Here is a 24,169-nt window from a genome sequence, read left to right as displayed (position 1 = left end):
ACACGTTACAGGAACACAATGATGGGTGTAAGCACAGGAATGAACCAGCCCTTCATCAGCAGCAACCCTCTGGCCACAATGCAAGGTTTGTCATAGTGAAGAGGACAAGATAAAAAAAAAGATGGTTGCATGAGAGTGTTTTGATAGAAATATATGAAGCAGGAGAACATATTTAGAGATCAGTTAGAATAACATTAGGGAAACCTTCCCATCATTCATCACCCAAAAGCCCTCCACTGTACTCCCACTGCATATACATCTTCATCCTCACTACTGATGTGTGTGTGTGTTTGTGTGAGAAGAACTGTGTTTGTGTACCTTGTCTGTCTTTTTCAAAAGCATGTGCCATTTCTAGGCCCTTATTGAACTCATCATTGAATTTTCATCCTAACCACTTATAACCCTTTGCCACCAACACAGTGCTGGAGCCGATGCACAATCTAGAACCGTTCTGTACGTTTACCCCCAAAGATAAGGTGACTCCGGGTGTGTTGTGTTGACTCCAGTGTGTTGCCTCACACTGCTTCCTTAATTTATACTCCAGTTTGTTTTCCCTATCTGTTTGTCTATATCTATTTCTGTAAAATAATATTCTCATATAATGTATATTTCTTAAATATAACTAAAATACAAATGTTTATAATAAATATTAATACATAATTAAATTTCGTTTATAAAAAATCTTGTTAACTGAAATCTACGAATACTGTTTTTTGTTATATATTTTTTCAAAACAATACTTTTATTCAGCAAGGATGCATTAAATGGGTAGAAAAGTGACTGTAAAGACGTTTATAATGTTACAGAAGACTATTATTTCAAATAAATGCTATTCTTTTGCATTTTTAATTATCAAATAATCCTGATGAAATAGTTTTTCTCAAAAAATATTAAGCAGCAGTTGTTTTCAACACTGATAATAATAACATGAAATATTTATTGAGAAGCAAATCAGCATATTAGTATGATTTCTGAAGGATCATGTGACACTAAAGAGTAGAGTAATGATGCTGAAAATTCTGCTTTTATTTATCATATTTTAACATAAGTTTAAAATAGAAAACAGCTATTTGAAATTCTAATATTTAAAAATATTACTGTTTTTACTGTATTTTTGATCAAGTAAATGCAGCATTGGTGAACAGAAGAAACTTCTTTTAAAAATGTTATTTAAAAATCTTTTAAATTGTTGTGCATATATTTTTAGAATTAAATTTCTGCCCTTTACACGAAAGCTGGCATGATGGCATAAATGCACTGAATTTGATTAATGTTAAAATACATTCTAAAAATGACTAATACTCAATTAGACTTTTTTCAGCTCTCAATTAGAAAAACTCCACCTGCACCCTTTTGGTGGAAAAGGGGCATCAAACAGCTATTCTAAGACTTTGATGAGAGTGGATGTGTTTTATATGCCCTACCTGTAAATTTAAAAATCTTTCTCTTTGTCTCTCTTCTTTCATCTGTTTCACAGCCCTGGCTGCCAGTGGTGGCCAAATGCCCATTTCCGCTCTTGAGGGCAGTGGTCAAATGTTCCTGGGTGGAGCTGGAGGTCCAGGAGCTGGACTTCGCCCATCCCTCTTCCTAAACCGCCCCACTTTACTGCCCCTGGCCAGGAGTGCAGGCATGGGTCTGGTCGGCACCCCCCGGGCTTCTCCGCCTCCTGGAGCCAGCGGCACAAGCCCAGACTCCTGCTCCGTCTCCCCCTGCTCAAGCCCCGCCTCCTTCTGCTCTTTAGGTGACGCCTCACCGCCCCCTCTGGGTGGAGCCATGGCTGAGTGACGCCCACACCAACCTGCTGCACCTGAGGGGAGTCAGAGGGGCGGAAGAAAGAAGATAGACAAGACTCGCCTTTTCAACCAAAGCCATCTCTCACTCCCTCCATTTCTCTCTTGTGCTCTCTCTCTCTCTCTCATTACGTCTTTTAATGCCAAAAATACAGAGAAATGAGCAGAAGAGAACAGGGATAAGGAGAGAACAGGATAACGGGGGACTGATTAAACCAAAAAAATTGACCTACACAGCGTGGAGAGGTGGCTTAGACGGAGCTACTTTGAGAATGTACATTTATTCCTTTCCAAATGGAAAAAGACAAACCCACATGAACAGATGAATTTGAGGGCAGGGTCGAGAGCCAAAAAACTTTGCGATGAAACAACAAGGAAAAAGGAAAACCGGTGGCAACGAATGGAACAAAGGAAGGACATTTAACAAGTGTCACTGGACGGTAGAGAAGAGAAACCAAAAAATAAACACATGGAGGAAGAATGGAAAGACTCACAAAGACAAAAAATGCCAAAACCAAAATACCAAAAACCAAAACCAAAAAATCGGAGAGAAAAGCTTTACCTAAGACTTTGAAACCTGACTTGTCCAGGATCAGATTAACTCTACACAACACCAAATACCATTTTACCATCCACCCCTTATAATTTAAACTTTTTTTTAACTCTTTGTAAATGTATTTCTCAATCTACCTCTGCTACCAAGTATTTAGATTTTCTCATTCTTTTCATTCCATTTTCACTTTTGATCCCATGATATTTTCAGCATTTCTTCCTGTCAAGCTTACAATGAAATACACAAATTAAGAGGGATTTTTCACCACTTTCAACAGTATTACACACATTACTGTGACACACATCCCTGATTCCCTTTCCATCATCCATGCCTCAAACTTCGACTCACTTTTCTTGGATACCAAAGCGTTTGTCTGGCCTTTTGCGTCAGCTGAAAAGTGCTCAGATGACAAGACCTCAGACATGTAAAAAAAAAAAAAAAAAACATACACAAGGAGAAATTGAGAATTTTTAAAAATGTTTCCCAAGAGCCTGCAATCCATTGTCTTTGGTCCTCTCTGGTGTGCTTTGGTGTGAAATAGGGAAACGAAGAAAAGCAAGAGGAGCAGTGACTGAAGAGGATCCGGGGAAACTCACAGGAGGAAATCCAACCACCGAGATGCTGAGGGGAGACGTGATGTCGCAGTTTTTTTGTTGTTGTTGTTTTTTTCAGCTCACGGATTAAACCAAAAATGAAACCAAACCAAAACCAATGGACTAAAACTGAACTTTGCTCAAAGGAATGAAACCAAATACTAGGAGTGGACCACAGGAGGTGCACGAGGAGGAGGTGTATAGAGTAGCAAGACTCGTGAAAAGACTCATTCCTTCACCTCCTCCCTCCTTCTTTCCGTTAAGTCGATGTTTTCACTCTCCTTCCTGGACGGGAGAATATTTATTAACCTCATCGAACTGAGCTTCAGAATATATATATATATACATATATATATTTTGTTTTATTGCTTTTTCCTCTCGGTCTGTCTGTTTATGCTGTATGACTCGTCTCATTGCTTTATATTTTTGGGATAATGGGGTGACGTATTGCCTATTTTCATATTTCGTGTGTTTCGTCATTTTGAATTGATCGTGCCGGGGAGGGGGCTCCCTCATCAGGCGGTTTGAAACAATACTGTGAACATGTAGCTTCCAAGTTTTGCTTCAATTGCGAATGTTGTGAAACGATAAGCCAAAACTGAAGACATACCAAAAGCGAAAACTTTTCTTTTTTTGACACCAAATAGCAACCTAACCAATGCACAACGTGTGGAGAAAGACCGGATTGGTGCTAGGTCTCTTCGAGGAGAGATAGGGAGACTTGTGTGAGACGTGTGTGAATGTGGAAGCTCATCTCCAGCATGGAAACCAAACCCAAACACGACCGATAGGCCAACGTAACCTTCGCCCGGCGTGTCGCAAAACTGTTTTTGACTATGTGATCTTCGACGCATACAAAAATGCAGACAAATGAGAAATGTAGAGGTGGGTGGGACGGGGTGGGATGGGGGTTTCAAAGAAACTGGAAATCCAGTTGACGTTACACTTCTAGAGGGAATGTACCTGTTAGTGCTTTGATAGATTTTGTAGGAAAAAAAATCTGTTCAACTGCTTACTATTGCTAATGTAAAAAAAAAGGATGTGATAAAAAAATAGTCCATATGAAATGTTGATGATGATGATGATGACTTGATTTTAGACCAAAAGCTTTAAACTGTCTCTCTTTGATTTTTTTCCCTCGAATATTTGTATTTATTGTGTGAGGGGAGGAGGGTGTATCGATGATTTATATGTTTCCAACTCTTCATCTTATTTATTGGCTTATTTATGTATATTTATAGCATTTAAATTTATCGATTCGGTCTTTTTTTAATCTTCATAAAACCAAACTGGGGAAATGTGGGGTAGCTTCAGGAAAAAAAACCCAAACCAAAAGTAGCTACTAAACCTGACTGTTGTATTTGTGGACACCTTTTCAAAAAATATGTCCACCGCTTTATAGAGATGATAAGTTTCCAAACTATATCTCTCACACTTATTTGATGTATAGTTATGGGCTAATTTTAAGTATAACTCTTGTTCCAACTGTTTCTTTTTATTTAGATTTTGATTCGTTTTTTTAGATGCGTTGGATGAGGGAAAAAAAGTGAGAGAGATACGCTTCTGCATATACCTCATGTTTGATTAGAAATGCCAAATAGATGGAAAAAAAGCTTTAAGAATTTGACAAAGGGGAGCAGAGGAGATGTTGCTCAGGAGAGGGTCTTTTTAGCGTGAGTATAAGGGTTCACAGATTTCCCCAGATTATCTATCCTAAGTCCGGTTCAAATATCCGGCCCATGCACGATCGGTTTTGAAGAACAGTTGATGGCAGATTTTGTTTTCACATCGGTTTTCTATGTGTACGTTGCTCATGTGATTATTGTTTTTTGTATATAACTCTGGTTTTTGTGTCGGTGTGTGCTGAAGGCTCTGCCGTAGAGGGCCCTGAATGATACCAAAGTTAAACCTCTACCGCGGGACCTCTCACATGCTAGACACGCTCAGATGCATGGACGTTCTTGTAGACATGCACACGAAAAACTGTTCTTCAACCATTTACAGCAGGAATGTCCACGACTGCATCGTTATCATTGTGCGCAGTATGTTCTGTTGTCTCTCACATTTAAATGGAATTATCAGAATTTTCTGTCTTCAAATAAGAATTTAGAACAGTTTGAAATTATTGTTTAAATGAATACCCAATGCAACATGTCATTGCTTTTCCTGTTTGTTTCCCTTCAGCTACTACAGCTTCAGTCCAAAGGTAACTGATTAGGTCAACAAAGAAAGATTTTCATGCTATAACCTCAAGAGTTGAAACCAAAGAGTTCTGCCGTAACATGCAGATGCTTTTCCTTTTGTTCTCAGAACACACACTGGCTTCTCTTTTTGACATTTGATGTTGATGACGATGCTAAGTCCATGGTCACTTTCGACTCTGTATCTGCGTTTTTTGCGAAGATCATTTTCCCTCTCTGTCGTCTCGCTCTTACCTCAGAAGCTCTTCATGGAATTTGTAATCCGCTCTGGATTTGAATCCGGATTTTGTTTCAGAGCTGTTGAACTGTCTGTTACTCATCGCTCTCTGTGTGCCTGTTGTATGGGGTGGGAGCGGGGTGGGCAAAGAAGGGAGGGGGCAAACAGCCAATAAGTGTTAGGATTAAAGTGCAACTTTAGACCAAAAATGTGTCCATGTGTGGTTCTGTTTTCTACTTTACATTTTAAAAATGCTTGCGTGTGTATGTGAAAATAAGGATTTTTAATTCTACACTTAACTCTGGGTTCATTTCTTTTTAACCCTGGGTTAAGTAGCCTAACATTTCACTCTGCTGTTCAACTCTGGGTTATAAAGCTCTTTTGCAGGCCAAAGGCATGCAGTGTCAAATAACGTGTTGCTAGAACATCACAAGTTGTTTACCATCCAATCATAAGGTAAACAATGCCTGCTTTATTAAATATGCATGCACCTTCATGAATGCATTCACAGAAACTCACGCACTGGCTTTAGTTTCAGCGCTTGAGGTAAATATGTAAAAAAGTGAATTGATGGAAGAGGTTAGTCAGACTAATCACTTTAAGTGACAGCTTCCTTATTAAAACAAGTTGCATGCTGGTTCTGTCTTGCACTTACCCAGTTTTTAGTTTTGTAAATATGTAAATAAGATGCAGATTTGGATTTTATTATTATCCAAGGGTGAAGTATGAACCGAGTGAAACTTAGAACAAGATAATGTTGACCCATAGTTAAAAAAAGACTGATTTTTGGAAGCTTTGAAATACAGAAATGTAAAGTTTACATTTCTATAAAAGCACTTGCTACACCTTTCACAATTCTTTCAATAACTGACAGTTAAAACTTGCATTACTTAAGCTGTTAAGCTGTTTAAATCAGTTTACAGTCATTTTGTGGTTCTAGGGGTTATAGCATTATGTTGCAATAGTAACTAAGTAGTGAAATTGTTTAAAAGTTTACACAAAAGAAGGTATGATTTTATCCCACTAAAATCATGTCCATTTGCATATTAAGTCTTGTGGCTATATTATTTTCACATTTTCGGATTAGCCTCATTCACTTTCAAGTGCTTCACTGTAACCCAGATTTTTGTGATATTCAATCATGCCACAAATGCTGCTGAATCAGTTTATCTTGTTATGAACCTGTAATATTCCTGGTGTATGTATTAGAATGTGGTGGAAGAGGCTAGAAGCAGCTTTCAATCTGCCTTCCAATCTGTATTAAATTAATTTGCAAAACTGATGTTGCTCAATTCTGGCAAATGTTCAGTTTTCTTATATATCTGATCTGACACAGGTTTACATAGGCCTACCTTCCTTTTTATACATTGATTATTTTTGGAAACCTATCCAAGCTGCTTTTTACAAACTGTTTGGAAAAAGTGCTTAATTTTAAATGAAATTTAAACTCTAGCTGGAAGTAAAGTGAAGGCCTGGAAGGCTGACACTATAGTTGCACTGTAGGTGAACTGTGTTTTAAGAGTTGTTCTGAAGAAACCATCTAATCATTATTCCACAGAGCAACCTCACATTACTCCAGAAGGACGTATACATCAATAACTGTGTCTTCTAAATGACACACAACTGACAAAAGTTAATTTTATGTTATCTAAGGAATGGTTAGTTCTAAAGCGAAAACTTTCAAATCACACCTGCAAACTGTCACGCAATGGAAATCCAGGTCCTCAGGAGAAAAACATTAAGCACAGGAATGCAAGGCGTTCCCAAACACTTTCAGGTTTTAACACTAACAAGCTGATGATTTCTCAGACCGGAGTCTCCAAGAGCCATTCTTTTAAAAGCTGGTTATGAGCTGTTCTGAGAAGTCAGTCAAGCACCACTTTTTAACATCTACAGCAGTTCTTGACCTCTTTTGCTGTGTGATGTCGCTGTGCAGTCACTTCTAAAACTCATGACACAAATATTTGGACTTTTTAAAATCCCTATAACAGTCTATTTATCTTCTACCATCTACCTTTAATGAAACAAAACATAGCTAGTCTCAAATAAGTAGCCTACGGCCCTCTGTGGCAGCACCACGGTACAGTAACTGTAGACCTACCACAGATGTCCATTTGATATGGTACTAAATAAGTACATTATACATATAGGCCTAATGTTACCATGTACATTTTTAAATGTTCATTAAAAAGCTAGCAGCCTACTTCCACCTTTCATAAAAACTGAGTTTTAAACAAATAGCCTAATTAGAAACTACCCTGCTAAAAAAAAAAAAAAAAAATAAAAAAAAAAAAAAACATCACAGAAATTCTAATGGTTTCCACTACAAATACCATAACAAACATTACAAACCATCAGCTGTTAACCATTAAATCCAATAAAAATGGTTTTCTGTAGTGTGTTTTGGGACATATTCCATTAGGTTTAAGTGGTTTTAACAAACCACCAATAGAAGACAAGCAACTACCAGAAACCCACAAGGTACAGTTTCCATTCAAACTAACACAAGTCCCATTATAACCAAAAACCATTACAATTTCTGTAATGGTTTCTGTCCGAGGGTTCAGGATTCGTACATGCCTGGATTAACTAGAGTTGTTTTTCAGACTTGTGCACCACCACCACTAACCACTAGATGGACACCAAGCTCTATCTGATTCCACACGGTGATTTTCAGCGTCAAACCAAGCAGATTTTACTAGATTACGGGAAGATTTCCACCTGCAAAACCGACTAAAGTGTCTGCGGTGGGAATTCATGTAAATAACCTCTTGACTGTTAACTTCCCATTTCGTGACAGAACCCGGTATGATGGGTGAGTTATTTTGAATACATATTTGAATGTCAGTTAAGAGTCTGAATAGTGGTTTGAAGCTGTAGACCTACTACAAACATGTTCTCATGACAGACAAACTTATTTTTAGTATATTTAGTTACACTTAAATTACAGAATTTATTATATATTTTTTCAGTATTTGCCTACATGAAGACAAATCATGCATTGTGATTTAATTAAATAAGAATGGTCAAATTTAGTGAGAAACAAAAATCTCTAAATGGTTGATTTTGTTACAAATGCACATTGTCATAGAACACCTTTATTACTCAGATTTTAACATGGGTCTGAGGGTTTAGTCTTACCAGTAGGAGAGATAGGTCTCCAACTATTTGATTATTGAAGCAGACTAGTTAAAGGCTCCTCAAGAAAACAGATATGAATCAGAGTCAACCTGAAACCAACCTAATTGTATTTTCACATCCCTTCTAACTAGTTGGCAGTGTATATATACTTGATTAATGTAGTGAACTTTACTTTGTATTGTTGAGCTCCTGTTATTGATGAAACCTTTTATATCAATGATGAAAATTCATATCATAATATTGTGTAAGTGTACAATGGCAGGCATTCAGAATCCTTCAATGAGCGTATAATGTTGAACACGCTGATTCGTATTAAAACCACACAAAGGCAAGACATGAGACGATATCTCATTCTCGCTTATTTACTCATCCATGTCCTCCGCATTTAAACACAAGAGCAACAGTTCCAACAAACAAGGTTGTTCACAGTCAAGGCCTCGTGTTATACATCATCCGGCCAAACATGTAGGCTGTAGTTCTTGCAGAGGCAAGAAAACAAGACGCGGAAGACATCAACACAATGCACGTCAGCGTACGGTTTAAAATATGAAGACTGTCAAGCAGTTGGCAGAATCCAAGGCTACATATACAATCAACACAGTATCCTTCCACAAGAATACATGAGTAAATACTCATTCCAAACCTGAATGACTTTATTTCTTTTGCAGAACACACAAGAAGATGTTTTAAAGGATGTTTCAACTTTCCTTATCCATGTAATGAAGGTTTTATAGTATTGAAAAAATAAAAAATAAATAAAACAACTACTGTGGTGGTCAACGGATAAAAATGAGGATCAGTAAAGGATTACAGATTTTTCTTTTTCAGTTCACCCAAAAATAAAAATTTACCAAGAATCTGCTCACCCTCAGCCATCCAAGATGTAGATGAGTTTGATTCTTCATCCTCTGGAGTGAATGGGTGCCGTCAGAATGAGAGTCTGAATAGCTGATAAAAACATCACAATAATCCACAAGTAATAATCCACATCACTCCAGATTGAGTTAACTTATTGTGAAGTGAAAAGCTGCATGTTTGTAAGAAACAAATCCATCAAGACGTTTTAGATTTATACTGTTGTTTCTGGCCAAAATATGAGTCCATAATAACATTTCCTCCAGTGAAAATGTCCCCTGATGTCCTCTCACATCAAGATCCACCAATATATTTGTTTAGTACCATTTTGGACTTTTTTTTGCTTGTAAATGGTGCTTTATCTATGCATATTTCTCTTCTCATTTAAACAACTTTTTCACTGGAGAAAGCAATCTTATGGATAGAGGACTCGTATTTTAGAAAGAAGCAACAGTTTGAAATTAAGAATGTCTTAATGATGGATTTGTTTATTACAAACGCCCAAGATGTTATTGGTTGGACTGGAATGGTGTGGATTACTTATTGCAATGTTTTTATCAGCTGTTTGGACTCTCATGCTGACGGCACCCATTCACTGCAAAGGATCCATTGCTGAGCATGTGATGCTAAATTTCTCCAAATCTGTTCTGATGGAGAAACAAACACATCTAAATCTTGGACGGCAAATTTTCAGCAAAGTTTCTTTTTCAGCGCTAGTCTCTTAAGTGGTAGATGCGATTGACTAAATTTCACAGCCTTCAAAAGGTCAGACTGCAATTATATAGCACTCAAAAAAATAAAAAATAAAAATGGGCCTAAGTTTAAAAGTATTAAATATAGTTACTTGAATCCTTTGTTCAGTTTGCCAAACTGCGACGTAGGCATCATGGTGGCTTGTCATTATAACAGTTTAATGATTATGTATTATTATCTTGGCTTATATCTCTGTGCGGTTGGAGACTAATGGCCATAGCAACAGACACTGCGAGGTGTTTCTCGACACCCGACGAACGTGGTTGAGGTTGGAGCATTGGCAAGCTGTCGGCACACCACAGTCATCCTGGCACTGGGTACGCAAACACATATTCTCACCCTCTTTCTTTATTTCTCTCCCCCTCACAAACCAACACTGTGTTCACACACACACACACACACACACACACAAAAGTATATAAATGTTAATTTAATATTTGTTAAAAGGCAGGGCCGAGACTTCATTGCCAGTGAGGTAATGAGGCCGCAGTTGCCACACAGTCTGCAGTGTTCGACAGACTCACCCCGGGCAGCGTTTCACTCTTTCCGAACCCTGCACTCCATCTCACGTTTACTTTATACCCCGTTTATCCCAATGTTACCCCATCATTTCTATCCCCTCTCCATTTTTTCCTCATCCCGCTGTTCTTTTTTCTTAAATATAACTTTGAGCTCTGTTGCTTTAATATGAAACAAATTATCGGGAGACTTTGAGGACGTCTCCAACCAAAACAAAGTGTAGATGTCGGTTTGAAATTTTTCACTCCACGACTATTCTGGGCCGAAAGAAAGATGGAAAGAGTCTGCGTCTGTGCACGGGAGGGAGGTAAAAGAAGAGTAGGAAGTCGTGAATAGTGCGAATAGGAGTAGGAAGAGAGAGTTCCTAGCTGAGATACAGGAGACGCTGTCAACACGCACATGCCGGGCCTGATATAGACCGACACCATACCAGCGGCCTTCGCAGGCACTTACAAACACGTGTACGCTCTCGTAGCCGTTCAGTGTCCTCTAACACTTAACCTCGCTCAGGTTTCTTGCGGCTGGTGCCCTGTGTCTCTGCTCTACAATTTACTTCTGTTCTCACTTTTAATTCCTCACCCTCATTCCAGCGCTCTCTCTCTCTCTTGCTCTCATAGGCTTGGCACAGTGCTTGGCAAAGTGCCTGAAATGGGTCAAATATAACTCCTGCATTCCTCTCCTTCAGTCTCTTTTCCTCCCTGGCTTATGAGGCCTAACACACACACACACACACACACACACACACACACACACACACACACACACACACACATTCAAACAGTCTCGCTCTCTCAGGGATTACAGTCGACTTTATTTACACCTAATCAAGTGGTCGCAGGGCACCTGGTTTTGCCGCTTTTGAAATATTTACTTTAAATAGCTGGAGGGTGCCCATGTTAGCGCTGCCTGCATGATGTGTGTGTACGTGTGTGTGTGATGAATTACCGCTGCATTCTCATTGCATTTGCTTATAGGAAGGAGCTAGTCAGCATCACAAGCCCCACATGAGTATAGTATCCACCTGTTTTTTTTTTTTAATGAATTAATCTGTATTCCATTTTTCATCACTTTTTCGGTCTATTTAATTTATGTTGCTCACACTTGGTGCTAACCCTGAGTATTAAATGTCAGTGAGCGCTCACTGCACAGGTTTCCATTTAAGGAGGGATGTGAGCCATATCTAGGGACTAGGATATCATTAGCTTTTTCATTTTTCCATGCACGTTATGAATGCCATTTGTGTGGAAAAATGGGAATATTTGCAAAAACAATTGGCAAATAAGGCAGTGCTTCTGTCCCTGTGTTAGTGGATGATTTTGTTTGATTTTGGGGCAAAAATTTAATAAAATAAGAAAACAAAATTAGCACAATAAAAATAGTTTAAAGTTTATAGAAGCAGCCATTGCAGATCCCATGTGGCTAAATTTTAAATAATTTTAAATAAATATTTATTTATTTATTTTAAATAATAAATTACTTGTCAGTTTTTTTGATGCACAGAATTTATTAGTGTAGATATGTTTAGATTGTAGTTTGCCATCTAACTAAATAAAAATAGCAATTATATATATATATATATATATATATATATATATATATATATAAAACTATGTTAAATATTATGAAGTGAAGTCAAATTTTGCATTCTTGACTGAATAAAACCGAAAACACCGTAACTGCATAGCAACCCCCTGGCAACCACCAAGAATAGCCTAGAAACAGCCAAGCAACCACCTTCAGGGCCAGTAATGTTCTAGAAACCAAAAACACCATAGTAACCACATAGCAACACCCTAGCAACCACCCAGAATAGACTACGAACAGCCTAACAACTACCCTTAGAGCCAGCAATGTCTCATGCCACCTCACTCATGTTTCAGCAATGTCCTAGAAACCAAAAACACCGTAGTAATTGCATAGCAACACCCTAGCAACCACCCAGAACAGCCTAGAAACCGCCTAGCAACCACTTTTAGGGACTACCAATTCTCTAGAAACCAAAAACACCATAGTAACCACATAGAAACCACTTTGAATACCCTAGCAACCACTCTGAACACCTTATCAACATGTAGTTATGCATATGCAAGCACCACTCCAGTTCTCTCTCTTCCACATTTAACCCTCAAATTGCTTTCCCTACCTCGTATCTTCTGCCCCTATCTATCTGCTCTTCCCTAAAGTGAAAGTGTGCTAATCCTATTAGAAATGTGTGAATACCAGCTGGGACAAGGAGAAGCAGAGAGCGAGGGCACACTGAACAGAACAAGAGGGAGAGTTTATGTGTACTTGAAAGAGAAAACATGGACGTCAATTTCCACGCTCCTCATCAGGATTCCCTTTGAGTTATATGTGTGTGTTTGAACAGGAGATATTGTCCATGGGATCGCAGCACTGTAAAGTCCACCTCTGGAGTTGTGTGTAGAGTCAAAAGTGTGTGTTTTGAGGTTAGTGTGCCAGACGGTGGAGAGACAGGCCAAATGTGTTTCCTGAAGAGTTCAAGCGCAGAGAAAATAAACAAGTCTTTTGATCACAAAGAGTCTATTCACACGCTCCTTTACACGCACACACACAGATGTATACATAAACTCTCTCTCTCTTTTTTCTTTCCCCCGAAGCCCTTCCCCCACCATTTTTGGGCTGCTGCTTTTACCCCTTGCACTTTTAGCATTTAAGCTCCACCCCTTCCTTTCTCTCTCTCTGACACTCTTTCCTAATCCCCGATTCCTTTGAGAATTCCTCCCTGTCGGTCCCACAGAACTTCTATATCTCTCTCTGCCTCTTTCCCTCTCTCTCTCTCAGCTGGGAAGACGAGACCTCGGATGCCGTAGTTTAACTGCATTTTTGAAAACCTGGTAAGAAAAATGAAAAGGTATGCCATGCCGCTGACCTTAACACCTTTAAACACCTTCGCAATACCAATTACATATGCACACACATGTAAGAACCTTCCATCACTGGTGCACAAAGCTCCCTTTGTGCATTTGAGTGTGTGTGTGTTTGGATTCTGCATGCGTGCATATGTGGATGTGTATATTGGGCCCCCTTCACAGGGTCAACGGGGGGCATTTACTACTAGAACTATAGTCATGTTTGGGAGGTGACTAAGAGAAGACTCTTTTGCCTGCCGAACCCCAATCGCATCATCATTCAATTTCCTTCATCAAAAATGGCAGAAACACCCCTCCGCCCCATTCTGCTTTGCTCAGCAAGCTTCTGTTTGATGTGCTGTAAACCTGGCCGCAACATATACGAAGTTGCTTTGATAAGTCTTTCATGAAGTTTTAATGATCGCACATAAATCAGTACTTTTAGCTGTCAGTGATTAATCTTCCTCATTCATTCTGAATCCTCGGTTGAGTGATCATTGGCCTCAGATGTGTGGGAGATGGGACGCTAATTGCAGTGATTGTGGTGTTTTGTGTAGACTTGTCAGCGGGTGAGAAGTTGAAGTAAAGGACAACAGGCTGAAGGATCACTTTGATTTGTTATGACATCTATCTTGTTTCTGTGTAAGACAAGTAATTTAATACAGCATGACTGAAATTAGGGATGCAGTCATGCGTAAGAATAAAGAAATTGGTAATTGTTTGAAATTGTTGGTTATATAATTCAAGGTGTTAATTCTTCCTAAAATCAGTTAAAGTGTGCACTAAACTCCCATTTTACTGTATTCACACTTGATTTGATTGCTTTGTCTAAAAGTTTATGTCCTCAACTCCCTATTTTTATCCCTGCATTTTATACCCATAATGCACTCTGATTTATGGTCTACAGCTAATAGCTGAAGCTATATTGTATTTGAACTGGTGCTGCTTTTTCACTTTTTATCATCAGTTGATTAAAATTTACTGAGTTAGAATTATTTATGTTTGTTTTAGCCATTAATTAATCTTTTTTTGATGCTGTGTTTAAATTCATCTAGTTATTATCGTTCACTTATTTTCCATTTAGTGACCTAAACTTTTGTTCAAAAGTTTGGAGATATTTAAAATGTTTTTGAAAGAAGACTTTTATGCTGACCAAGGCAGATTTTTTAAAAATCATAAATACTGTGAAAACTGTAAAATTGTGAAATATTAGCACAATTCAAAATATCATTTTTTTATTTTAATATATATTAAGATATAATTTATATCTGTGATGCACAGCTGAATTTTCAGCATCATTGCTCCAGTCTTCAGTGTCACACGATCCTTCAGAAATCATTCTAATATACTGGTTTGGTGCTCAAGACAATTTTTTATTTAATTTTTTTTTTTTTTATATTAATGCTGCTTAATATTTTAATATTTGTGAGAACTTTTTCCAGGATTCTTTGATATATAGAAAGTTCAAAAGAACAGTATTTATTATGTGTCTTTGCTGAATAAAAGAATAATTCCTTTCAAAGCGGTAAAATACATGTGGTTAAGTGAACAAGTGAGCGATTTCGGAAACAGCAACAGTGCTCCCGTTCTCGTCTTCACATGATCACGTGTGTGCCAGTGTTCAGATTCGTGAACGTGCAAAAGTGTTCTGTGCGTCTGAGAATACCATGGAAAAAACAGCACATAAATTACCTCTTTCTTCTCCCTACGAATCCATTTTGGAGTAATCTTTATGACGTACTTACACTGCTATGTCCTTCCATTGCTCTGATATTCTTGGATTCCCAAAAAAGGGTTATTTCTGTAAGCGCACGGTTATGGTTTTCATTAAGTTACAAGAATATGTCAATTGCCCATTAGTGCTGCACTAAAGAAGCACTACAGTTCGTCCTTTGCCGTGTACCACTTTGTATGTTCCCAAGGCCCATTTGCTTTGAGTATGACTCCTTTTTTTTCTCTCTATCTCTTTTTTCTCATCTCCATCTCTCCCCCTCTCTTTCTCTCCTGCGCGTCTGTCTGTCATTCTGATTAGAGACGGCGGGGTCGTGCCACAAAGGAGAGGAGCGAAAGAAAACATCTCCGAACGAGGCCACAGACCAGATCTCTGTCTCTTTCTCTTGCTCGTTTTGAGTCATTTGCTAATGCACCAGCAAATGTCTGTATTCAGTGTTTTACACCCAGAGCCGTCTTCAAATTAACATCAATTACTGGTAGATGTAAGTTTTTCCTTCAGTGTTAATTAGAGTGTAATGTTTGAGGTTGAGCATTATGTGTGAAATGTATCATGCCTAATGAAAGACGAATGTTGTTTATCATTTATTTTGCCATCATCGCTTACATTTAAAGATTAAGTGTGGGGTTTTGTCGCATTCTTAATATTTGGAAGTCCCCAGAGATGAGGTTCGCATACAAGAAGAAGCCAGGGCCTGGCCTATGTGCGTGTGCTCGCTAGTAGCATTAACGCTGAACTGGTAATTTAGCACTTATGTGCAAATGCTTTACAAATGTCATCTACTACCCTTGAGTTTCCACTGACAACTGCTCCAGCTCTGAGAGTGAGAAAGGGAGGCGGTGGAGGAAAAGAATGAGAGATAAGGAAAAGAGAAGGCCACCTACAGACTCACATTCGTTTCTCACTCCAGCCCACATTTAGCACTCTCAATAACAATTGCATTTTTCTGTGTAAACAACCTTGGAGAACATTCTGTCGCGTTCAATCCATATGCTACGATACTGTGACACTTCGCTTCACACAAATAAGGAAAGGAGGTGACTTGTGGCCAAGTATGGTGACCCATACTCAGAATACATGCTTGCATTTCACCCATCCAAGTGCGCACACACACAGCAGTGAGTAGTGAACCATTAGGCCACGACTGCCACCTAATCTAATAAATAGTCTAATAGTCTAAATAATAAGCTATAATTTCAGCATCTGTTGGCCTTTTCTACAAAAGGGTTATTGCTTGTTCTATATTTACAGTCCTCAGCTTATATTTATGTCTGTTAAACTTACCTTCAATACAAACATTGTTGGTTTCCTATGTTACTTTTTAAAGCAAGCTCATTCTTAAACTTTGAGTCATATCAGCAGGGGTGAAGAAACACATAAAAAAATCCATGAGTGTTTCATTGGTGGAATAACCTTAGTTGCACTTTCCCACAATAATACAAGTTGTCAAGCTTCAAAAATGACTAAATTGATATATCAAAGCATCAAGTTGTATGCGGTACCTCTTTAAACTCCGTTCACGAATAGACAGCACTGATATTCTTCTGAACTGAGCTCCACTAAAGAAAGAAAGACATTTGGATTGGGAACAATGTGAGGATGAGTAAATAAAAACAGATTTGCAGTCTGTGTGAGCCATTATTCACAAAGTAACACAAGAAGCCTTAATACAAAGCTCATTTTTAGCAGTGTCAACTTTGAGGAACGTGAGACCACCACTGACGACAGATTTTATTGGTTTTCGGGTCTGTTTTTTATGTGCCAAGAATTTTTTATTTTTGTATTAACTTTACAACCAAACAAGGTACATAATCACATTCCAGAATATAACCCATCTTATTCAGCCTTGGTTGAGCATAACCAAAAACAGAAAAAAAATTAAATAAAAATTAAAGCGTCAAAATAAACCAAACTAAACAAGATTTAATGGGCTTTTAAATTAAATTATACAAAAGTCAGCTGAAGGGCTATCTTGTTCTTAACAAATTTGAAAGATGTGTGACCCTGGAGCACAAAACCAGTCATAAGTAGCATGGGTAGCCTATATTTTTAGCAGCAATAACCAAAATACATTGTATGGGTCAAAACTATCGACTTTTCTTTTATGCAATTAGTAATTTATAGTAAAAACCATAGTGTTTTTGAACCATACTGTGGTAAAGTGTATTATACTGTATAGTATTTACAACACTTTGTTAATGAATGCTACAGCACACTGTAGTATCAACAATAGTGAACTGAAAAACTGTAAAAAAATACTGTAGTATACTTTACTGTTTACTACGGTAAACTGTATATTGTAGTATAAACTGTATAATATACCCTGTAGTTGTAGTAATTTGTTTATATTACTGTAGTTGTTATGTTACCACAGCAGCAATAGAATTACCACAACAAATTAATTCAAGTACTTTACTATAGTATGGTTCAGAAACACTGTAGTATTTACTATAAATTACTTCATGTGGGTGTTCCATGAAGATATTTTATAAATTTCCTACAGTATATCAAAACGTAATTTTTGATTAGTAATATGCATTGCTAAGAACTTCATTTGAACAACTTTAAAGGCGATTTTCTCAATATTCAGATTTTTTTTGCACCCTCAGATTCCAGATTTTCAAATAGTTGTATCTCAGCCAAATATTGTACTATCCTAACAAACCATGCATCAATGGAAAGCTTATTTATTTAGCTTTCAGATGATGTATAAATCAAAATTTGATCAAAAAGAGCTGACACTTATGAGTGGTTTTGTGGTCCAGGGTCACATTTGTATGAGACATGTTAGACAAGATCGGACAGCGTTGGCGGTCTCCGCAGCAACTCCGGCACAAATGGCGAGTGGGCGTGGCTACTCGGGCTCTCCGCCCCTCCCTCCCCCGCTGCGCGTGGGCTGGATGAAACACGACACCCAGATGGAGGAGGAGGAGGAGGGAGAGAGAGTTACACGGAGTGAGTGGAAAAAGAAAAAGTCCGTGGAAAGAGAGGGAGAAAAGTGGATCGGGCATTTCTGCCTCCTCGTTTGTTTTGATTCTGTCGGCTTCGCCTCGTGTTTCAGCTAGAAGGCTTGAATATGCAACTTCGCAGCGTATATAAAGTAATCAGGAGTTCAGCGCGGACACGGTGCTCCTCCATCGGCACGACGCGCTCCGATATCTGACCGAAAAAGAGCGAGTCTGTCCGGCCACAAGGCAGCGACGAGCGTCCTCCACGCTGGGGAGGAAAAACAGCACGAAAACTCCAAACAAACCGGGGGAGGACGAGTGAAGGGGCTGGATTTGAGGAGGAAAAGTTTACAGAGGAGTTTTGTGCGCGATCCCGAGCTCACCGAGAGGAAGAAGTTCATTTCATCTCTCTCTCTCTCTCTCTCTCTCTCTCTCTCTCTCTCTCGCTCTCTTTCTCAGTTAGCACGACTGCTAACGAAGCGGCTAGACTCTCCAGCATGAAGACCCCGGGCGACACGGGTAGGTTTTCCCTCACAACAACAACAACAGATCGATATAATCCAACTTTACATTACTGTTACAAGAACGTCAAGATGCCAGGGACGTATTTTAGAGAGTTTTCGTCGTTTTAGACGAGTTTCACTCTGGATAACCAGCCCGCTAGTTTCGCTCGGATTGGGTGATGTGTTAATAATATTCGTATTTTAAGCTACTTTTGTGCACAGACAAGTAACTGTGTGCGATAAGGTGTTGTTTTGAAGGGTTTATAAAGTTAAAAGTATGAAAAAGCAGGCAGCTAACGTTAGTTGGCATAGTTAATGAGTTTTGGGTCTTTCGTCAGTTTTTGTGTTGGCTATACTGATCACTAACATATTGTATGACATTTACATGTATTTGTGTGTAGCTAGCTGTCATTCTGTCTGCTTCGTTTACCTCCCAAAAAAATGCTTATAGGGATTAAAATCGATATTTTAGAGCACACAAGTTTTCATAACTTTTGAACCGTCCCGACATAGACTGGTCAGGTCTGTTTTAGATACAGTTCACACGGGAATGATACGCTCCCAGGTGCATTTAACTTTATGAGAAAATGTAAAGGTGGTAAAAATGGCTTTATAACCGCTTGTGTTGATCCAGTATGGCATCCACCATTTGCGAGCAACTTTCAGCCATTTGGCCCTGAGAAAGTGGCATCCCATCACAGCGCCTCTCTGTGTGAGCTGGAGGATTTTACACAAAATATTTCACATTTCTGCTTTGTTTGTGTTTACTGTTGTGTTCAGTTCATTTAGAGGGTCTTGTGTCTAAAAAAATGTAAAGTTAAATGTTTCACTTTAGCTACAGGTCGTTAAGTAAGTCCTGCTTTTCTTTGTTTACTTTGTATCATTTTGGCTAAGCTGACAATCACTTTTACTTGCTTGATCTGGTAAAACCACTTTTCTGTACCCTTCAAATGGGCAGGAACATACTAAGATATTTACTTTCAGTTTTACATTATGTAAACTAATATAAAATGGAAAGATATAAACATTTACCTTGAGTTCAGTTCATGTTACTACTAGATTAAGTCGTCTGACTGTTTGTAATATCACCCTTGTGCATCTGTTGTCTTGCATTGTAATCTGTGCTTTACAGCAACATGATTCATAAGAACCCTGTGAATATTCATCTTCTTGTATGGAATAAATGCTGCCAGTTCATGTCAGTTCAGTCTCTGTTGGGTGTCTGAGCTCCACCAACGCTGAAGTCGTGGTGTTATGCATTAAACCATTAGCTAATTCTTCCATTCGTCCTCCCCCTCGTTTGGTCTGCAGTATAAAGTAAGCCTTCTTATGGTATGGTAGAAGTTTTCCATGTTGTGCGTCGTGTCTGGGACGCAAGTCTGCGTTTTCGCGTGGGCGTGCAGAGGTGGGGTTCGGCACACGCTTACTAGCTCATGTCAACTCCAAACAGAGTGGGGTTTTAAAGATAGCAGAACTCACAAAGTCTCTGATATCAGTCGTTTTTATTGACCCAGGCATTTCATTAAGTGTTAATGCATGGGAAGTGCATTGTGGGTAACAATGCCCAACATGTAAGTCAGGTATTTGCTGAAATTGGTTTTATCCATCACCCAACCCTTTACTTTAAGATTGGAAAATAAACAGAGGAGTTTCTTCAAGCAGAAATGAGTTGTACCATATCATATCTGAGTCTCTGTGCCATATCAAATTGTTCCTCGACCAGGTCACCTAGTCTTTGTGTTGGAGCGATGAGATCGGCCCTTTCTTTTGAATAGCTACTTTGCCACCCAAGGGATTAAAAAGTCACCTAAACCAGCTATTTTACCTGCCGGTTAATAATATTGTGTTGGAATGAAGTCGCTGCCGTACTACTTTGATCACATGTGAGTTTTTCTACTGTTAAGTTTTGTTATCACAATTTGGCTTGGATGACAGAAAAACACATTTATTTTGTATATACCTCTGCTGTTGAAGTTCCAGTGTGCTTCTCGCTAGGGTTTATGCAAAAAGATACACCGTTGCATCAGTCGTTTGCACTTTGGCACTCTAGTTTGGCCGTCAACTCTTGCCCAGCTAAGCATGATATCTGTCTGTCTGCTTTGTAGGCCAATAAGTGGACTATTTTTGGTGCCTTTTTCCAATTGCGTTATTCATTATATCAACAGTTTCCCACATGTGGGTCTCACATCTGGAACCGGGCTCTCTGTTGTCTCTTGAAGCGTATGAAGTTTAAGGGACCCACATGGGCAATTAGCCAGCGCTTTGGGAGGGTGGCGGTGGGTGCCATTATTTTTCAAAGGAAGGTCTAGGTCAGGGTGGGCTGAGCGTAGGTGTTGGTGTTTAATTTCTCCTTTACTGCAAGGTATGATTCACTGTTCCATTGGCAAGAACGTGCCATGGGTGTTTCTTTTTACTATTTGGATGTTTTTGCATATTTTTTTTTACTCTTTGTAAGCAGTAGTCAGTAAGATGAGTGTTAATGCTGTACTTAATTCACCCTGAAACCTTCGGTTTGAAAATGCAGCTTCTCCATAACAAACTATTGAGCATGGAGGAACCTTTTGTTTCTCTGTTTTAAATGTTTGGATTCCTTTTAGACAGCTAGACTTGCTTTTTGAGTTAACATGTGTAATCAGGCCCTCTTACTTGTATGACTTAACCTGTCTAGAGTCGCTCAGGAAGTGTGCATGCGATTGGCTGGTGTGTTTTATGTGGCTCAGCAGATTGGCTTTGTTTCCTGGCCTGTGTTTTTTCCTGGAAACACTGTCTATAGCAAACATATAACCCAGCCACACGGTGAGACTAGATGTATACTACGATTTGACCTATAATGACACAGTATACTTTCTCCCCAATATTAAGCTTGCTTTCTGAATATTTGGAAAATTATCCTAGCAGAAGTGAAGTTTAGATATCAGCCACTAGATACTTTGAAGCTTCCTCGTCACGTCTGTACACTTTTTTTCTCCTCCCATTAAAAAGACACATGAGTTATTATTTTTCCATTTGAATAAATATGACTTCTGCCAGAGCTAAAGTTAGTTCGAGCCGAAACCTCTGTAGTAAATTTTCTGCTTAAAATACAGACATTAATATTATATAGTAGGAAAGCTTGTGATGAGCTCCTGTAGTCATAGGACATCCCGTTGGGTTTGTGCAAGGCATTTTCCGGCATCTAAAGATGGATTCAATCACTGTGACCTGAATAATATGGCACATCTTAGTACAAAAGGTCTTGAAATATCTTCTCTTTTTATCTTTCTTGACTCAGACTGTTTGTAGTCTCAAATCAATTCCTTTCTGTCAGATTCAAGCTAGTTTTCTTGAAATACAGGGTTGATCTTATGATGAGCAATGCGGTTTGTAATGGCATGCTCATCACATATGACTTCTCTATTGTTGTTTCTCTGTAGAATGCAGGTGGTGTTGAGTTCAGGTGGCGCTTTGTCATCTAGTGGCACACATTTCTTTAATCTGCATTTCAGGTGCCCGTGTATCTAATGCCATGCACGCTGGATCTTTGTGCCAAGCAGGTTGCTAACCGAGGTTTGAGCTCAACCGACTTGTGGAGTGTTGTGTCTAGTGGAGACCACAGTTTGGTGGGAACTCTTAGGTTTTGTCGAGACTGCGGCTGACAGTTTTTCCCCCCGTGTGTGTTTGTCTGTGTGAGCGTGTGGCTTTGGCTGTCCTTTTGGTGTGTGTGTGGTCACACTCGTGTTACAATTTGTGAGTTTGCGATGTGTATACTTTCCCTGACATTTTCAAGAGCGTTCCCCTTTGGAGTTTGTGCCCGGGCTTATGGTGAAGAAAGTTGTGAAGTGTTAGTGAGCATTCAAGAGTTTATTTTCAGTTTAGAACTCGATCTGAAAAAAAAAAAAAAAAAGAACGGGGCAAAAAAATAAATTCCTAGGTTACTAGGTTGGGAAGATTTGTTGGCGTCACACACCACAAATCAGGTTTTTATGTCACGTCATATTGCACACTGCAGGCAAACAAATTATGGCAAATAATCAAACACACTTGTCTAAACTCTTTCTCATATGAAGTATTGCAAAGTCCTATTTGTTGTAGTAAATCAGTTTATTTGGATTGTTCATTTTAGTGAACTAGTTTAGTGAACTTTTTTTTGTGTGTTTTCTTTTTTGTACAGAATATTTGTGGCTTTAAATATTGTGTTTTTAAATGATAATTATAAGTGTTTTGGAGTGTTGTTGTTTTTTTTTTTGGTATGCATGCGTCAGGATGGATGACTAATCATCCAACAACTGATTAGTCAATTTGTTTTAAACACTTTTCTTAATTAAAAAAATAAAATCAGAGTTTTTGTATTTCAGTTACTATGTTGTGCTTTAGCTGTTGGATAGTTTACAATGTAAAACTCTCTCAGAAGTTTTTTGTGTTAAAAATAGTTCCACTTTTAACTTGAGACCTTATTTTTTTCCTGATGTGTTCAGTTCAGTTGTTTCTGTTTGTTTTTCTAGATTTATGTTTTAGTGCGCATTTATTTTGCGAATGTTTGATTTAGAACCTTGCTGTTTACATGCAAGACTTATTAATTATTATGTGCAGGCTATATAACCTATGTTTAAAAAACGGTTTCCATTTTTCTTCATAGCTTGTAAGTGAATTGCATTGAACAAATATTTGAATTTGTCTTATAGATTCTATCCTAAGATTCAACTTTTAAATGTGCAGCTTATAGTTTTGTCACTGTTTTAAAGTATTGAACCCAAATCAAGTGAACTGCAGTGCATTGAACTAATTTTTGAATTTGTCTTCAATAGACAATATCCTAAGATTCTAGATTCTGTCATTTTGGTGACAAATATAAATCAGGGTGATTTTGTGACAATGGTGCACCCTATTCCCGTAATATGGTTGTAATGAAGACAAGAAGTCACGGTTGAAGTGTGTGTTTTGTGTGTGGAGCACATAGTTTATTAGTGGGGCCCAGACCCCCCACATTCCACTTTAATGGCTGCTGTCTGTGTTGCATTACACACACACACACACACACACACACACACACACACACCCCAGCCAATGCTCAAGGAGGCGGCACACACACACACACACGTTCCTAATTCTCACAGTTGTGCGCTCTCTCCGTCTCTTGAGCTGCCATCTTTGTGGTGACGCCACTTTGACTCGCTCCCACTTTTATTTTTATGCACCCAATTTATTTTTGCAGTCAGGATCCAGTGCTGGTGCAGCACAGCTGGGAATACAGAGACAGAGAGGAAGAGAGTCGGTGTTCATGATTGATACTGCATAGGGGTCATGCAGATTCGATCTGGGCTCCTGGTCTGAGTCACGGAGGTCTGCGTGGAGGAGAGAGTACTTTCAGAACCTGTCAGTGGTTTTCTGATTCCGTGTAGGCCACTGAATGTGGCGGTGGAACTTTTAGCCACTTTTGCAGAACAGTGGAAATTAGAGTATTAGCAGATGAAATTATTCATGAACTGAATGTTTTCAGTGGAATTCTGATGTCTCG

At 38.7% G+C, this 24,169-nt stretch overlaps 2 protein-coding genes across 11 annotated transcripts in view; both read left to right on the top strand.

The window, feature by feature from the left end:
* The window catches only part of LOC109084075 (POU domain, class 2, transcription factor 2), a 47,283-nt gene extending 44,474 nt beyond the window's left edge, over positions 1-2,809 (top strand). For 6 of the 7 annotated variants that reach the window (XM_019098782.2, XM_042745357.1, XM_019098781.2 and 3 more), the window contains 2 exons: positions 12-85; positions 1,478-2,809. In XM_019098782.2, the coding sequence (XP_018954327.2) occupies positions 12-85; positions 1,478-1,785 (382 nt within the window). In that variant the 3' untranslated portion in view covers positions 1,786-2,809. The remainder of the gene's footprint in view (positions 1-11; positions 86-1,477) is intronic. The other variant, XM_042745360.1, reaches the window with a different exon arrangement.
* Positions 1,899-24,169, top strand: part of erf (Ets2 repressor factor) — a 44,045-nt gene continuing 21,774 nt past the window's right edge. For 3 of the 4 annotated variants that reach the window (XM_042745364.1, XM_042745362.1, XM_042745361.1), the window contains exon 1: positions 18,140-18,691. In XM_042745364.1, the coding sequence (XP_042601298.1) occupies positions 18,670-18,691 (22 nt within the window). In that variant the 5' untranslated portion in view covers positions 18,140-18,669. Of the gene's footprint in view, positions 1,918-18,139; positions 18,692-24,169 lie in introns of those variants that run through there. The other variant, XM_042745363.1, reaches the window with a different exon arrangement.

This window comes from Cyprinus carpio, chromosome B19 (genome assembly GCF_018340385.1).
Source record: "Cyprinus carpio isolate SPL01 chromosome B19, ASM1834038v1, whole genome shotgun sequence".
Classification (NCBI taxonomy): domain Eukaryota; kingdom Metazoa; phylum Chordata; class Actinopteri; order Cypriniformes; family Cyprinidae; genus Cyprinus; species Cyprinus carpio.
Note: the sequence above shows the minus strand (reverse complement) of the source record. Positions and strands in the feature narration are given on the sequence as shown.